The sequence below is a fragment of the Gopherus flavomarginatus genome, chromosome 4, assembly GCF_025201925.1.
Source record: "Gopherus flavomarginatus isolate rGopFla2 chromosome 4, rGopFla2.mat.asm, whole genome shotgun sequence".
Lineage (NCBI taxonomy): Eukaryota > Metazoa > Chordata > Testudines > Testudinidae > Gopherus > Gopherus flavomarginatus.
The window spans coordinates 38,175,067-38,193,113 of record NC_066620.1 but is presented as its reverse complement, the minus strand read 5'-3'; the positions used below and the strand labels follow the sequence as shown (position 1 = coordinate 38,193,113).

The window sequence follows — 18,047 nt, the reverse complement described above, 5'->3', positions numbered from 1 at the left end:
TGACCATCAGGTGACTGAGAGACCCCCCACTCCATAATACCCAATTTCTCCTGTTGACACTGTTTCACTTAATTACATATTCATTGGACCAGGGATTTGAACTTGACTCTTACATGTCCTGGGGGAGTGCCCTAACCAGTGGTCTGTAGAGTCTGTCTCGCTCTGACCCAATGAGTATTTAATGTATTTATGCAGAGTTTCAGCAGGAGAGATTGAGAGATCCCTTCCCCAGTATACACAATAGCCTACAGATTAGGGTACTTTCCCTGAAGGTGGGAGTCCTCCTGGATTCAAGACCGGGTTCCAAACCAGGCAGCATGGGGTTTCAAACCTGGCTCTTGGACATCCCAGGTGAGTGCCTTAATCTTTGGGCTACTGGGTAATCAGGATGCACCAGCCAGCCACAAAAATTCTGGGCCTGCTCACCCTTGGCTGTCTTTTGTGCGGGTTAGGAGTGCTCAGAGCATATCTACTGGATCAGGCCCCACAGGCAAGTTAGGCAGGGGAATGCCTAGTTTGAGAATCCAGCAGAGGCTTAGGCATGAGCTAAGATGTCGAGTGGCTGCGTGGTGTCAGGACTTTGGTTGGTTTTGTGCATGCCCACTGGTGGAAGATTAGGTGCCTAGGGAATTTAGGCACCATCAGGATTAGACAGAGCTGAGCAGAAGTTGAGGATCTTAGATCCCTAATGGGGCAGTAAGGCACCTAAATCCGTTTTTGGATATACCCTCTTGTGTCTGTCTGGGCATCTGAAAGAACTGAGTGGTAACCAGTTTTGTAGACTGCAGAAGTGCTATTGGTTTAATTTAGCTAAAGGCTTTTTTTAGATCTAAGTTTAGTAGAGAAGGCCCTCTTGAGAATTCATCACCATTGAAAGAAGAAGTAAAAGTGGTTTATGTTGTGTGTGGAAACAAAGATACTGTCCTGCAGATACCAAGGTGAGGAGTGCTTTGAAAGTACCTTAATTAGACCCAGTGAGTATAGACAGAAAGAGATTTCTAGTCCTTGGGCTCTCTGCTGAGTGTGTCAATAGGGGTGCTAATTAGCATGGATTGAAGGAGTGGTTTCGGGGGACATGGATATTTATTTACTGGGAACATAAATAGTTTTTCTACTGTTACTTGAAGTTTGTCTTTGCTGATCTGCCAGTCTTCTACCTTCAACAGGAATGATGAGGGGTGGATCAAGTAACGGTCAGAAACCCTGCAAATTCCACAGCAAAACTCTGCCTAAAGTGTGGCTCATTAGGTCCACTGCTGAATGCTGGGCTTGATTGTTGTGAGGAAAGATATAAATGCGCACATGTCCATTAAAATTAATGTGATATCATTTATTTAAGTCACCGGCTGTATCCTAATCTTTACAATAAATAATGGGACATCACATCACAGGTATTCTTTGCTGCTAATTCATCCAGAACAGCCTGCCAGATACGGAAACTTCTGGAGGAGACACAGGGCTATGTTTTCAAAACAGTGTATAGAAGGATTATTTATTTGTTCATGAGAATTGTGCATAAACCTCCAATCCAACTCTGAAAAACAGCCCCTGGTGTCCTGAAGGGTCTTCCTAAGCGTTATGAGTCTGAAGCCATAATTTAAACTTTCATCTCCCCCATCCGCGAAAGCTCCCACTTTCTTGCAATTGTACAAACACCAGTTAATGAGACTACCTCCCTTTCCTCAAGTATATACACAACTAATAAGAATAACATTATTGTTAGAGGAGAGCTAGAACCACAAAGTTCAGGTCCTAATTGGAACTTCCCCAAAGTTCCAGGTGTTTGCATATGGAGTTTTTGTCCTGCCTGTTTCAGAGAAAAAGACCATCGGGGACAATTTTGTTCTGCATTTAAGCTCTCCCAAAGTTTAGGGTATTCAGCAGCACCCTCTGTTCTTACTGAAGGCAGTGGGAGTTGAGATCTCTGAGGACTTTGGAGAATTGCAGTGTTTATTGTTTAAGTAGCTGCAGTGTGCTTGGAGCTATACAAAATTCAGAAGAAGACTTCATCCCCACCCAATGGAGTTTACAGCAAAAGGGTTAGACTATAAGACTTGCTTAAAACCTCAGCTCCCACTGACATCAGTAAGAGGTGTATCCCATTAACGTTAGGCCTTAAATGAAAAAAATAAACATAACTCTGCTTTGCCTGTGGTCGAGCCTGTACCAAGTTTTGTGGAAGCGAGTTTCCTTACACTGCTAGATACATGGGGCTTGTTTAAGACTTCGATTTTGATTTTTTCCTTGCATGTCTGGTTCTCAGAATGTGTGTGTCTGGGATGATTTTATGCTTATCGTTTTCCCCCCTGTGCTTTTTCTTTTCAGCACCTAAAGACAATGAAGAACGTGTGTTCAGAGAGCGGATGCGTCCCAGAAAACGGCAGGGTGCTGTGCGACGCAGAGTTCATCAAGTCAATGGACACAAGTTTATGGCCACCTACCTTAGACAACCAACATATTGTTCACACTGCCGAGACTTTATATGGTATAACCAACATTTGGCTTTGTTGTTGTTATTGCAAATGTCATGCTGTTTTGGATTGAACTGTTGAGGTTCCATTGTGTCTTGCCGCAGTCCGAAAGGAGTAGAGCGTGTCACAGGTCAGGGGAACGCCACCTGTATGACCCCGCCATGGTCCAGAAAGGGCACCCACTCTAAGCTCCCAGGTCCTTAGCCGTCACCTCTCTCTCGAATGGAGACCCTCGTCTCTCTTCCTACAGCCCAGGGTTTTTGCAGGCTGCACAGTTTCCTGCCTACATTGTGTTATTCTGAGGAAGACAGACTGCTTAACTAGGCCAGCGTATGCACTTCACATTCTCTGTGAAAGATATAAACTGTGTAATTGCCACAGTTCCAAGTTACCACACAGAATCCAGTTTGTACTAGTATGTGTGAGCCTGTCCAGGTGGTGGTACCTCTCTGGAAGTGTTACAAGCTGAGTGAATTTGCCTAATAGCTCCGTTCTCCCCACACTCCCACTTCCCCCCGCACTGTTGTTAGTTCCTGGAGGGCTGTGGTCACCCTCCCCAATGGGCCTGCAATGACACATAAACTTAACACAGTGAGATCGCCCAAAGATATTGCAGGAAATTGCCTTATCTGTCACAGAGCGATACAGCAGTTCAATTCTTTTCCCCTTCAATTTCATTCATCATCAGCTTTTGCAAACAATAACTGAAACCTGTCAAAAACTTCCATTATGATTGATAAAATTTGGGATTTTCTTTAGATTACAGAGCTCAGTCCTGTCTGGCCTAATAGCTAAAATGGATCTGATTCCTGTAACTCACTACTGTACTGGCTAGCCTAAATCTCATATTTCACAACTAAAAGCAGCAAAGAATCCTGTGGCACCTTATAGACTAACAGACGTTTTGGAGCATGAGCTTTCGTGGGTGAATACCCACTTCGTCAGATGCATGTAGTGGAAATTTCCAGGGGCAGGTATATATATGCAGGCAAGCTAGAGATAATGAGGTAGTTCAGTCAGGGAGGATGAGGCTCTGTTCTAGCAGTTGAGGTGTGAAAACCAAGGGAGGAGAAACTGGTTTTGTAATTGGCAAGCCATTCACAGTCTTTGTTTAATCCTGAGCTAATGATGTCAAATTTGCAGATGAACTGAAGCTCAGCAGTTTCTCTTTGAAGTCTGGTCCTGAAGTTTTTTTGCTGCAGGATGGCCACTTTAAGGTCTGCTATAGTGTGGCCCGGGACACACTATATATATATTTCACAACTGTAAGTGTCACTGCAGAGCTAGACTTCACAAGAGCAAAGAGAGCATAGAGTTGTGGTATGACTTGTTAAAAAATTTAAAGAAATAATTTTTTCAGTTAATAATCACCACTTAAAGCAGTGTGAGCTAGATTCTGATCTTAGTTACTTGGGCAGAAATCCAGAGTAACTTCAATGAAGTCAGTGGAATCACTGTGAAACTGAATTTGGCTGTGTGCCTTCCTAACCCCTCCCTCTTTTGGTGGTCATCCTGAATGCCTTCTGTATGAGGAGGAAGTACTCATGGCCAATTTTTTTCCTGAAGCTTTAAAAAGCTTCAGTTTTGATGACGAAACCCCCTAGAAAATAGATATTTTGGATGTGAGCCCAGGGTGTTTCAGGATCTAAAATATCAGCTGGCATGCAGAAACCACCCAGAATGAGGATTCTAGAAAAGGGGATTGTCACCTCATCCAAGAGGAAAATCCTACCTCCATTTAAGTCATTGGGAACATTGCCATTGATTTCAATGGAACCAGAATATCCTATCAGACTATCAAATATCTTTACTCTGCTTCTTCATTTCTGAGCTACTTCCTTCCAGCAGTGAATATAACAAACAGCCTTTGAGAGAAAAACCTTGTTGCTTTCATGAACTTTATCTGAGCTTATTGTTAGTACCCTTTAGTAGATCAGCAAGGTTTTTTCCTACTCCATTGGACTGAAGAAGGCCAAAATTTTCAAACCTGTGTCCAATTTTGTTTTAAAATGAGTGCCCAAAGTTAGGCTCCTAAATACATATTTAGACACCTAGATGAAAGAGGTTTGATTTTCAAAGATGCAGAGCAATGCAGCTCTCAATGACTTCAATGAAAATCAGGCCACTGCTATGTAGGTGCCTGAAAGTAGACTTATGAGCCTAATATTAAGAATATAATTTTTGGCTAGGATGCCTGAAGTTAAGCTCCTAAATTCATATTTAGGCAAAAGTGGCCTTATTTTTAGAAGCACTGAGCACCCACATGTCCCAGTGAAGTTGATGCCGGTGCACAGCACATTTGACAATCAGGCCACTTTTATAAGGTTACTTTAGGTTCCCACATTTGTAAATGTCCTTTTCAGCCTAAAATGCACGTCTGAATTAATAAAGATCATAACATAACGCTAAGTCAAGAGCTCCACTTCAAAAATGATTTATTGTATGAATTACAGGTATACACAGATGTGTGTTACTTTACAAAGAAAAGGCATGGGGACAGATTTGGCTTTCAGCTACTCCAGTGTAAATCCAGAGTGATTGCACTGACTTCAGTAGAGCTATGCCAGATTTACTCTAGGGTAGCAAGAAGCAGAATCTGGTTCAAAATTCCTATTCTAAAGAGTTTATAAGGAGAGGCCAGATCCTGAAGCCTTTCACATGTGCATAATCATAGTGAAGTCACATACTTTCAAGTCGTTTGGACTCATGTAAGAAGGGACAGCAGGATTGGGCACTAGGCTAGAGAAGGTTTGACATGGTTTGGGGAGGAATTACAACAGGCAAAAGGTGCACAAAGGGCATTCCACATTCTGACATCCTGAGGTTTTCTTGTTTTCACACTGTACACATCATGAGTTTCAGTTTAAATAAGTCTAGTTATGCCAAAAATAGTTGCAGAATAAATGCAGCATTATAAAACACGGACAACATATACATTTTGTATACAGTGTCAATTTTGGGCATGGAAAGAGAAATTCTAATTAAGCAACAGTTCAGAAACAAAAGAGAAATATCAGCAAAAGCAAGTTTCAGTTTATTAGGACTCCATCTGTTTAGTAGACAGAGAACTGTCCATGAGTAAGTAGGAATGCACCAAGTACATGATCCAGATGGTGCCTTCACACCCCTTCCCAGGTCATGTGAGGTACCTTTCTCCCATGTTAAGAGGATGATATGAAAACTAGTCAATGATGAAGCGTGCAGGCTGCGGGTTACAGGAAAATGTTCTAGTGAATCATGAACCTGGCCAATAGATGAAGAAAACATCATAGTGTGACTTTTTTGATCTATGTATTTTACATTTTCTAAAATACTTTATGTATGTTCTTATCTACAGGGGTGTAATAGGAAAACAGGGATACCAATGTCAAGGTAAGAGAAAATCTACAGAGAGAAACTAGAATAGATACTAATATATTATAGCTGTTACATATAAATAAGCAGGGTTATGCACTACTCATCAGACATAGTGTGTATGTATATAAGAGCAGGGTTGGAGCACAGGACTATGAATCAGAATATGTAGGTTTTATAACAAAATCAGTTACTGACTTGTGACTGAGAGCAACTCTCTTAGACATATTTTCAAAAGTGTCCATTAACTAGAGGTGGTTCGGTTGAAGTGACTAGGAACAGCGTATACTTAGCATCTCTGAAAATCAGACCTGTCACGCTGGCCATCCGAAATTAGTGGATGTTGCAGCCCTGGTAAAGCTCCCCCTATTGGACACTGAGCAGGCTGCAGTGTTTGGATCCTTCCCACTGGGCCTATGTGCTTTTGAGCTGCCCTGAGTCTGGGTAGGCTTCAGCTACCATCTCTTTCTTTGGCATCCTTGGTATTGACTAAGTTGAACCTCATGGCCCAGCTGTCCAAGCTCCCAGGCCCAGTGCTGACCAGTGTTTAAGCACGCTCTTTCCCAGAGCTCCAACCTTGTGAACACTCTGATTTGCTGTTTACGTCTCCATAACATGTGATAGTTGAAGTACATAAAACATAGACTTTGTAAGGTTTCTAATATAATTACTCTTGATTTTAGATAACACAAGAAATATACAGAGTTAGACCAAACAATAAAATACTTGTACCCTGTTTCCTCACCACTCTTGAGCATTCTTTGGGCTTAGGTCAGAATCTTTTAAGGCTTCCAGGATCCTTCCTCTTCCCCTACCTTCCTGCATGTGGCTTCTCCTCTGGAATATGGAATTTCTCTCTCTCTCTATCTCTGAAGTGGTTGGTGAGAGACCCTTTCTTTTACAACCTCCAGTCCATTTTGTCATGTCATCCCCTGATCAGCCTTATCAGGTGACCCATTCCTTAATTACCTCCTCATTGCTTGGAGTTCAGACTTGAAAAATCAGTTTGCCCTAGGAAGCAGCCCTCTCTTTCTCCAAAGGTGCAGCATTTGAATGGATGATTGGTAAAGTGTAACAACCTTCCATTGTTAGCTCTGTGCCAGGTGCATAAATTTCTCCTGTCACCTCCTGTGGATTTTAACTCAGTGTGGAGGCAAAATACATCAGAAAAGACAAACAATCCCCATGTTCAAAATGGAGATTGCAGTCTGACACAGATACACATAGAGAGTCCCCAATAGCAAGCAGAATTCAAAAGCTGTACATGGACAGATTTCCCATTTTGTCACAGCGGACGCTTCTGGAAATGTTGACATCTCTGTTTCTCACTTTTTTGCTCTTGAAAAGGTGGAAGTTTTATCCCATGTTAAGCATTTGTGAACCTTGGATGAGAGGTGCTAATGGCAAAATACTGTAATTAATTAGATTAGATAATTATAGATGTCACCGGTAGCAAATGTTATAGTTAAGGCTGAGTAAGTATTTCCATTTTTACCTCTAATTTCCTATGCTCATAACTTTTCAAAACAGTCATGTTGGGGGATGAAATTTTTCCTGCTTTGATCTCTGCCAAAGATTATATTTTTGGAAAGTTTGAGCAAGATGCATTGTTATTTTTCAGTTATGAGAGAGTTGAAAATATTAGTTTTTCTCATCATAACAAAAACGTTAAGAGACGTTTTTACATAAGAAAATAAGAATTGCTATATTGGAATACACCAGTATTCTATCTAGTTCAGTGTCTTGTTATCAAAAGTAGCCAGTCTTTCTTTCATGGAGGACAATTTTTCATCATCTTGAGAACAATGGATTGATAACCTTATAATTGTTATCTCATCTGCTGTATCTGCAGATGTTAGTCTACTGTCTGTTTGGTTTTTTTTCAAATGTAATTGACACTGGATATTGACAAAGTACTTTTGCCTGCAGAAACAATGGGAAATGTTCATTTATTATTAGTAGTAACAATAATAAATAAATAAATAACTTCACTTCTTCCTTTTTCTGGTGTTACAGTGAATCCCATGTGCCTTTGTGTTTCTTTAAGCCTGAAAGCTCTTTAGGCAGGGGCTGTCTTTATCTTCATGTCTTATATAGTGCTGATCCCATTGACTGTACTAAACAAGTAATGAGTGTTTTATATAAGCTGCTATCCAGTGACAGAACTAAGATGTGGATGAGAGTTTTAAAGATGGTTTGTAATTTTGGGTGTCTTGGATTTTGGTTGCCCATTCTGATAATCCCTTAAAGGGGCCTGATCATCAGAAAGTGCAAAGAATACACCTTCTGAAAGTCAGGACCCTTTCAGGTGTTTTAAATTGTACACCCAAAATCACAAGTCACTTTGGCCCAGAGCCTCAAAGATATTTAGGGTCCCTAAGTGACACTGATGGAAGCCTAAATACCTTTGTGGATCCGGAAGTGACAAGACCGGTGATGTAATATCTTTTATTGGAGCAAGTGCTGTTGGTGAAAGAGACAAGCTTTCAACCTACACTGAGATCTTCTTCAAGTCAACCCAGATCTGCAAAAGAACTCTATATAGTTCGAAAGCTTGTCTCTTTCACCAATAGACATAGACGCAGGAACTATGGGTGTGGGGAGTGCTGCACCACCCACTGGCTCCCCACTTGCACCCCATCATGCCCGGGGTCCTGGCTGTCTCCCCAGGCTGCTGGCCCTGCGCACCCGCGGTCCCGGCTGCCACCCCGCACCCAGGGCTTTGTTCCTGGCCTCAGCTGGGCGTGGAATGGGTGGTGGACAGGGGTAAGAGGGCTGGCTTTCAGTGCGCCCACTACTAAAAATGTTCCAGCGGCAGTGCCAACAGAATTGGGTCCAGTAAAAGATATTATCTCACTCACCCTGTGTCTCTCAAATACTGGGACCAACATGACTACAACAATGCTTCCAACAATAATTTGAGGATCTGGGCCTTTTTAGCCGATGTCTTTCATATCCCAGGGGAAGGGACCCAGTGTCTTAGCCTTTTGCCTTCAAGCTTTTACTTTTAAAATTGTCTTCATGAAAACTCATTCTTTCATCCCCTTTCTGTTTACAGTTTGCACCTGTGTAGTCCACAAGAGATGCCATGAGCTTATAATAACTAAGTGTGCTGGTTTAAAGAAACAGGAAACTCATGACGAGGTAAATATTTATAAAATAAATGCTCTAGATAAAAAAGAAATCTTTTTATCTATTCATGTCACTACCGCCTCCTCCATTTCATCAACAAAAAGTTATGGAGTTTGTTTGCACCCTTCCGGTTTCCACATAGTATAACATTTACTCTTGAATGACAAATCACCATAACAGCTCCATTTAGTTGGGAATAATTGTAAAGTAGTCTGTTCCTGGCTAGCAAGCGTTAGACAAAATCAAAATTCTCTGACATCTCAAAGCTCTCTTTTGTTTCTATCCTGCTTCCATTGAAGTTAATGGAAGTTCTGCCATTGAATGCAGTGGGAGGAGGTTCAGACCCTTTTTCTCCCAATTGCATTTAAAGTAGATGATTCATTAGCTATCAGTAGTATAAAATCTCTGCCTGTGTGTCATATATTAACATAAAAGAGTGCCCGGAGGTGACATAAATTATTTACAGAGGGCTTGCTCTTAACTGCATGTAGGCCTTCCAAATGTGGAAGAAAAGCAAAACATGTAATATTCTGCATTGAATAATGCCCATAGTTATAAAATAAAACAGAAGAGGTTATACCCATTACTGTGTAGTTAACAGATTTTCTAAGAGTTATTTCACAGCTGTGGAGAAATGTTGTGCATAATATAAAAGGGATCTGTCTATATCTCTGTCTGTCTGTCTATCTGTGTTACCAGATATTTAAGCAAATGATGTCTGCTGATAATGAAATAAACTGTCTTACTGAGCTTGGATATCATTATATTATTATTTATATCTACCAACAGTACTCACCACTGCTCTAAATATAAAAGAACACAGGACTTCCACTTCAAAGGATATACATTTTTAAAGAAGACAAAAAGCTCACTCCAGACATAGACCCAGATTCTGAACTGTGGCTAATAAATGCACAGTATGGTTTTGTCTGCACTGACCAAAGATGAGTGTTTACAGTGAGATAACTAACATGTGATAGTTATCTTGCTGTGCAATCCTAAATGGAACCAATGGCCTTGTAGTGTGAATGTGAGGTAATTAGATGAGATCACCTAGTTTACCTTGCAGTAAAACTGCAGTGCCTTGTCTCCATTCTGTTTTTACAGAAGAACAGCTAATGTGCGTGGATCATTCTGTGGTAAGACAAACCATTTTTGTCAGTGAAGACATAGCCTGCAATTTGGGGAAATAGAGAAGGTGTGTGGAGGTGGTTTTAAACCACCTTTGTGCTTCTGCAGTTATGAGCCAGGCCAGCCAGATTTTCCTCCGCCCCTCCACGTAACTTGGAGTAGCATAAAAGATGCTGTAAAGTATACTGTCTGCCAATGGCTGAGTTTGCAGGCCTGGCACTTACGGTTGGGGGAAACACTTCCCCCACCTTCTATTTATTATTTATTTTTACTTGTACGCCAACTGAATTTTACTTGTACGCTAAGTGGATGTCACTGAGACACCAGCTGCTGGCATTCTCGATGGCCATTTTTGCAGCGTGTTTCAGTTTAGAACAACACTTTAACCTCTGCAGTGAATATTCTGCCCTCTGTTCTGGGGAGCAGACATGCTTTCTCTCCAGAACGTGATCTCTTTCATGGGTTATGATGTAGCCCTGCTGCACCAGTGTTCTGGGTAACAATGATTTTGAGCAGTGTCCACAAGGATATATGAATTCCTGAGCAGATTTAATTGGGCATAAACTTTTGTGGGTAAAAAACACACTTCTTTTACCCATGAAAGCTTATGCCCAAAAAAATCTGTTCGTCTTCCAGGTGCCACCAGACTCCTTGTTGTTTTTGTGGATACAGACTAACATGGCTTCCCCTCTGATACTTGAGCAGATTTATGTTCCCAGGCTCCAGACTAGTGGAAGCTTAGATGCACTGCTGATACGATGCTCTCATTGTTTAGAGGGGTGCTAGTCCACTGGAGAGAAGCCAGCAGTAATAGGAAAGAGGGAGAAAAAGCATTGAAATAATTTTTTTGCTAGGCAGTGGGCACCCTTAACTTTTCATTGATGATCTTCAGTCAGTAGCTAATGGTACTGTGGATTCCCTGTACACAGTACCCTGTTTTCTGTTCTTGCTAATCCAAAGACCTGTGGAATATAAAAAAGCAAGTGGATTGTGACGTCTTTCATTTTCTCCTGTACTAGCACCTCCCATGCCTGCTCTCAAAACAATTGGGAGCGACTTCCTTGCCTTTCACACTGAGAGATCTCTGCTGATAGCTGTGCAGTTGTTATTTCCAGGAATGCTTGGAACCAGACTGCAGTCTTTGCACCATCAATTATCTGTGATCTTTTGAACACCAAGAACAAAAATAAATAAATAAATAAATAAAAGGTGAAACACTCTGGGGGGAAATAAACCCATTTAAAGGGATGATTACACCAACATGTACCTATTTCATCTTGTTTCACCTCTGTACTTTTCAAAACATATCAGGGCCCTCATTCACATTGACATAAAGTGAAAAATTAGAAACAAAGGGGATTTCAATATGCTGTGCTTTGCTTTTTTCAGCAAGTGGGCTCCCAGCGCTTCAGTGTCAACATGCCTCACAAGTTCAGCATTCATAATTACAAAGTGCCCACCTTCTGTGACCACTGTGGTTCATTGCTCTGGGGTCTTTTGAGACAAGGTTTACAATGCAAAGGTAAGGAGAACCACTTCTGCTTTAGAGATTTTCTATGTTTCTCAGCCAGTGCATTGGGTTGGGAAGTGCTTGCCTGCCATAACAGGAAAATACGTTAGTGTTGCCAAGTCATTCTGTTTTCTAGCAGGTACAGTTAATAGTAAAAAGCAAGTGGCAGCATAAGATAATAGGAATTGCCATCATGGATCAGAATCTAGTCCATTGTCTTGCCTCTGACAACATCTGGCACCAGATGCTTCAGAGGAAGGTGCAAGAAACCCTGCAGTAGATAGCTATGGAATATCCTTCCCATGGGGAATGTTTCTTCCTAATCTGATTAGTTAGAGGTTGACATATGCCCAGAAGCATGAAGGTTTGTATCCCTTCAATTTTTCTTGGGTATTTTTATTCCTGTAGGATGGAAGTTATACACTACTATTTTTTGCTTTCATATCTTCATGAAGGCTGAGCCTTACCCGTGCAAAGTCCATGCAGGACCAAACTTGAGTCCCAAGCCAAGAAAAAAGAAAGAAAAAAAAGGTTTTGTATGTCTGGCTGCACCATATTATGTGGAGGCTAGTCAGCTCCCTCCCATGGGAATTCTGAAAGAATGGGATTGTGTCCTTATCCAATATTTGGAACACAGGCGTTGGAGTGTGCATTGATTTCCAATCCCAAATCCAAGCTAGATCATGCACCTGACATGAACTGGCTGCTCATCCTTAATCTCCTTGACACAGGCTGTTTTGTGATTTAGCGGGGAAGAGGTGGCCTCAAATCTCCTTATGGCTGCTAGATTGGATAACGTGAGGCTTCTTTTCTGCTGAAGGAAGGATGTACATTTCCATTTGGTAATGAGGCAGCCTTAAGGACTAGATTCCTCTGAGACAGACAGATAGTTGTTCTGAAAGGGGAAGTAAAGTTTGTCCAAATACTTCCAGGGTAATAGCATTTTGGGATCAATGAAGAATCAAACCATCTGTTGTGGGTTTTTAATGGACTATGGCTTGAAGCTCTTGCCAAACTCATAAAAATTCTGCCTGATTTTCCAAAGAGCAGGAGCTAAAGGTGACATATAAAAGGCATTGTAGTCTATGAATAAAAATATCTTCTGCAGTTACCCTGGGTAAAAATGAAATTATTAGGGAGCTGCCAGTCCTTATGCTTCAGGGCATGAGGTGATCACCAGCTGGAGTCATGAAGAAATTTCTCTCATGGCAGAGTATTTCATGATAAGGGGCATTGTGAGGCTTAAGCCTCCCCCTGGAGCATTGAATGATGAGTAGTGGCAGGACTAAGACCATTATTTTCTTATTATTGCCATCCCTGTGTTTCTATTTCACCTTAATTCTGTTGGTGGGAAATTCAGACCACCCTTTTCAGTTCATCTGGGTCTTGTTGGTATTTGCCATTTCTCAGTTAGAACTATAGTCAATCTACCATCTCCTTTCCATTCTATAGCAATTCAATTTCAATTCCTTATATTGTGGGTTCTTCTCCTCCTCCTCCTCTACCACCACCACCACCTCATCATCATCATCATGCTCATGTATAAATAAGGGTTCAGCATATAGCATCTTCATTCCTCTCTTCATGCTTTCCTTATAAAACTGTTTCCTGTAAAAATACATCATGACCTGCATGAAATCTAAATTCACAAACAACCAGAAATGGTTGCTTCTCAGCAGGACAGTAGTGTTTCCTGTTTTTCTTTAAACTAGTGCCTATCAATGCTCACCTTTCCAGAAACTTGCCTGCTTAAGCACGCTCTGGTGGCTTCCTCCATGAAAAGTTTATACCTGAGAAATGCTCTTCTTTTATCTTGTTTTACACTGCGTATTACCCTTCCTCCCTCTGTTTAAATAACCTTACATATTGAGAATGCACAGAATTTTCTGCTTTGTTTCATTTCAGCTAGTTCCGCTCTTAAAGGCACACTGTTAAGGCTCATAGGCCAAATGTTTGAGCTGCCAGCTATGTTTTGGATCACAGACATACAAGCCCATAGGGTTTTCTTCCTATACTTTTCTGCTCCATTCTTGTGTGTAGGGGGTATACTGGAACTTCAAAGCCACCTTCTTTCTGAAGTGCTCAGGATTGCTGCTAAATACATAGAGCACCTGTTTCTGCAGGATTGCTGTGCAGTGTAACTTGTATTGGACTAGATGTTGGTTAAAATCATAATAGGAAAATAGTGTGGTAAACTGGGCTTAATTCATGCCTGATATAATTCTGTTGATACAGGGAGGAATTTTAAAGTGAGAGAATCTTGTCCATCCAGCGCCTGACAACGCTTGTAATTTTGCATGCATTGTATCATGATCCACCAGAGGGCGCTGAAGGCTAAATTATTCAGACATGTCAGTAGACTACCAACAAATCCAATCCACTTTATTTTTAATTAAGTCCACATTCTGTACTATTTTTTTCCTTTCTGAGAAACCAGGAAACTACATGCCTTCCCTGGTCATGCTAACATGCTAGTTACAAAGACAGTAGTGGGGGCAGGGGGAGGGGGAGAGGGAATCAGCGCATCTTGTGTAGGGGATAATTATCCAAAGGGGGAGAGAATTTTTTTATGTGATTGGCCTCATATAAAAATTAAAACTAGGTACATGAATACAAGGCTTGTTAGTGTGATGCTGGATTATAACAGTCTTGAGTAAAGCAGATGAAGAGACACTACTATAAGCCGTTTATTAGAAAGAGCTAGATTAAGGCCTAGTTCCGCTCTCCTTGAAGTCAATGGGAGGAAGATTAGGCTGAGTTCAAAGCTCTAAATGTTTTTCTAGTTAGAACATGTCTGAGATTTGCAGAGTTATTCGTTTTCTCTGTTGTTGTAAAGGCTGCCTTGTCACTGTCCTGGGGTCTGATGCAGCTCCCGTTGACTTCAGTAGGAGCAGGAGAAGTACCTTGAGGAGTAGCACTGTTCACTGACCCATGATGAGCTCAGCATATTCTATAAGGTTTCTATCAATGTCTTAATAATAATAGTAATAATAATTAATTGTCATTATTTGTATTACTGTAATGACTAGGAGCCCTAGTCCTGAATCAGGACCCCATTGTGCTAGGCACTGAAACATACAGGATAACATATTCCAAAGCACCTCTTAGGCTGAGATGGTGGTAAAAACCCTGTTGGATATGCTGAAGTGATAGTAGGCAGTGAGTAAAATTCAGTATAGAACTAGGAGAGATAAATGGGCCAGACGGCTCTGTCACACCAGTGTAAATCCAGAGTAACTGTACTGAAGGTAAAAGGAGTTATTCTGGATTATCATGTGTGTAACTGAAAGTAGAGGTTAGCAAAGTCACTTTAACATGTTGCTCAGCCTGCACAGGCCACTACCAGAGTAACTGAATTGTGTGTGTCCAAATGCATGGAGCTTGAGGTTGCATGTCTAAAACTATTATTTTCAATTTTCTGTTAATTTTAATATTTTATTGTTATATTCTTAAGAATAATGAAGTGGACTCATAATTTTATGTTAATGTGTTAAGTGCCATTCCAAATTCAGCTAAATTCTTTTCTACTGAAATAGAATTATATTTTAAAAGAAATGTTAGATCCTGGAAGGTCTGACTGAAATCAAATAAAATGGATATTTTTAAATAAACATCTATTTAAGTTACTGAAAACCCTTTTTTTTTCCCCACCACACATTTCATTGCAGTTTGCAAGATGAATGTACATAGACGCTGTGAAACAAACGTGGCACCAAACTGTGGAGTGGATGCTAGAGGAATAGCTAAAGTACTTGCAGATCTTGGAGTCACTCCAGATAAGATCACTAATAGTGGGCAACGAAGGAAAAAGGTAACCAAAAATCTCACATAAAAGGAGCAATAAATTAATGAATGTACATCAGTATTAGCAGCTGGCGCTGTATCCTACTCACCTAACTCACTCCAGAAATCCATTGGAGTCAATGTGCCTATTCATGTGAGTAAGGCTAAAAGGACTTGGCTCTGGAGTTTTAACATACATCATCCCTGGTAAAGTTCTTTGGGGAATCTGTTTTGATACGGTACAGTCTTGCAAACCTGAAGACAACTTAAACAGTCAAGATGGGTTTTATTTTTGATTGGCACAAGGAATTGGACTTTTCAGAAGCCAAAGTGACTACTTTGATCTCTCGCTGAAATACATGACTAATATATAAATACACCTGTCTGGTTGAAAGCTGTCATGAGATCATTTGATTGCCAGAGGCTAGACTCTACCCTCTGATATTCTTGTAATGATGACAAATGCACTGAAACAACAACATTATCTTATAAAAAGAAATTAACTGCAAGCAGGTATTTCCAAAGCTAATCTGCTTTTTTAATCTGCTTTTTCTTTGAACAAAAATCATGGGCCACCTAAAATGTATCCTGAATTCAACTGAGTTAATTTGGATTTACAATGTGGCCCTGATCACCATATGGTCTCATATCTATCTGCATTTGCATCGTGATGGCAGTGGTCTCTCACCTCTTGAAATGAGTGACCTTTACAATTGGTTCTTCTGACATATGTTAGTCCCTTGGCTTTAGACATAATTTTGTTTTCATGGTCAACTACATATTTGTCCTGAAATATTAAAAAAACTGTTTAAAGCAAAACAAATAAAGTTATGGGAACATTGGAAAGCGATGAATTGAATAACAAATCTTAGGAAAATAAAGAAAAATTGCTGTATTGTAATTGCACAAAATTAGTGTGCAGTGCTTGCTAATATTTGATAGCACTGCCACTGATAAAAGTGTACAGCAGCTCTGTTTACAAAACTGGTTCTGAAAGAGTCTTAGAGTGGGGTTTTCAGAAGTGCCTAACACTTTCAGTGGGACTTCTTAGGCTCTTTTGAAAATTCCATCCTTAATTGTCATTTTGTTGAAGGAACATATTGAAGCATGAATTAAAATCACTATATAACCACATTGTATTATTATGGGAACATGTAGAGAGCCCAACCAAAATCGGGGCCTTGTTGTGCTCAGTGTGCAAACAGGTAGTAAGAGACAGAGAACTTTGTCTATTTAGACAAAAGGTCAGAGGGAAAACAGAGGTGTAAAGAGGGAAAATAACTTCCCCTAAGTTGTGCAGCAGTCAGTGGCAGACACACTAGGGCCTGGTCTACACTACGCGTTTAAACCGAATTTAGCAGCGTTAAACCGATTTAACCTTGCACCCGTCCACACAACGAGGCCCTTAATATCGATATAAAGGGCTCTTTAAACCGGTTTCTGTACTCCTCCCCGACGAGAGGAGTAGTGCTGAAATCGGTATTGCCATGTCGGATTAGGGTTAGTGTGGCCGCAAATTGACGGTATTGGCCTCCGGGCGGTATCCCACAGTGCACCACTGTGACCGCTCTGGAAAGCAATCTGAACTCGGATGCACTGGCCAAGTAGACGGGAAAAGCCCCGCAAACTTTTGAATTTCATTTCCAGTTTGCCCAGCGTGGAGCTCTGATCAGCACGGGTGGCCATGCAGTCCCAGTATCCAAAAAGAGCTCCAGCATGGACTGTACGGGAGATACTGGATCTGATCGCTGTATAGGGAGACAAATCTGTTCTATCAGAGCTCTGTTACAGAAGACGAAATGACAAAGCATTTGAAAAAATCTCCAGGCTATGATAGACAGAGTCCACAGCAGGGACTCAGCACGGTGCTGCTTAACAAGCGTAACGGAAAGCCAAAGAATCAAATGAATTCTCATGGAGGGAGGGAGGGGGGACTGAGGACTCCAGCTATCCCACAGTCCCCGAAAAGCATTTGCATTCTTGGCTCCCAATGCCTGTAGGGTCAAACACATTGTCCGGGGTGGTTCAGGGTATATCTCGTCAATTTACCCCCCTCCCCCCCGTGAAAGAAAAGGGAAAAATATAGTTTCTTGCCATTTTTCAATGTCACCGTACATCTACTGCATGCTGCTGGTAGACGCGGTGCTGCAGCGCTGAACAGCAGCATCCCCTCCCCTTCCTTTCCTGATGGCAGACGGTACAAAATGGTGGAAAACCGTCATCATCTAGTGAGTGCTCCTGGCTGGCCTCGGTGAGGTCGGCCGGGGACGCCTGGGTAAAAATGGGAATGACTCCCTTTCATTCCTGGCAGATGGTACAAAATGCTTAGTATCCGTCCTCATCATAGCAGCTGGAGCCTGAGCTCCATCAGCCCCCGCCCTCTTTTGTGTCTAAAGAAAAGATTCTGTACTCCCTGGACTATCATAGCAGCGGGAGGCTGCACTCCTCTCCCCCGCACCCTTTAATGTCCTGCCTAGACTACCATAGCAGCTGGAGGCTGCCTCCCCCTCATTTTATCTCTCTAAAAAGTCAGTGTTTCTTATTCCTGCATTCTTTATTACTTCATCACACAAATGGGGGGACATTGCAATGGTAGCCCAGGAGGGCTGGGGGAGGAGGGAAGCAATGAGTGGGGTTGTTGCAGGGGCACCCTCTAGAATGGCATG

At 41.4% G+C, this 18,047-nt stretch overlaps 1 protein-coding gene across 6 annotated transcripts in view; it reads left to right on the top strand.

The window, feature by feature from the left end:
• Nucleotides 1-18,047, top strand: part of PRKCE (protein kinase C epsilon) — a 498,124-nt gene that overhangs the window by 311,551 nt on the left and 168,526 nt on the right. For all 6 annotated transcript variants that reach the window (XM_050951833.1, XM_050951832.1, XM_050951835.1 and 3 more), the window contains 5 exons: nucleotides 2,326-2,485; nucleotides 5,809-5,843; nucleotides 8,884-8,969; nucleotides 11,478-11,610; nucleotides 15,267-15,409. In XM_050951833.1, the coding sequence (XP_050807790.1) occupies nucleotides 2,326-2,485; nucleotides 5,809-5,843; nucleotides 8,884-8,969; nucleotides 11,478-11,610; nucleotides 15,267-15,409 (557 nt within the window). The remainder of the gene's footprint in view (nucleotides 1-2,325; nucleotides 2,486-5,808; nucleotides 5,844-8,883; nucleotides 8,970-11,477; nucleotides 11,611-15,266; nucleotides 15,410-18,047) is intronic.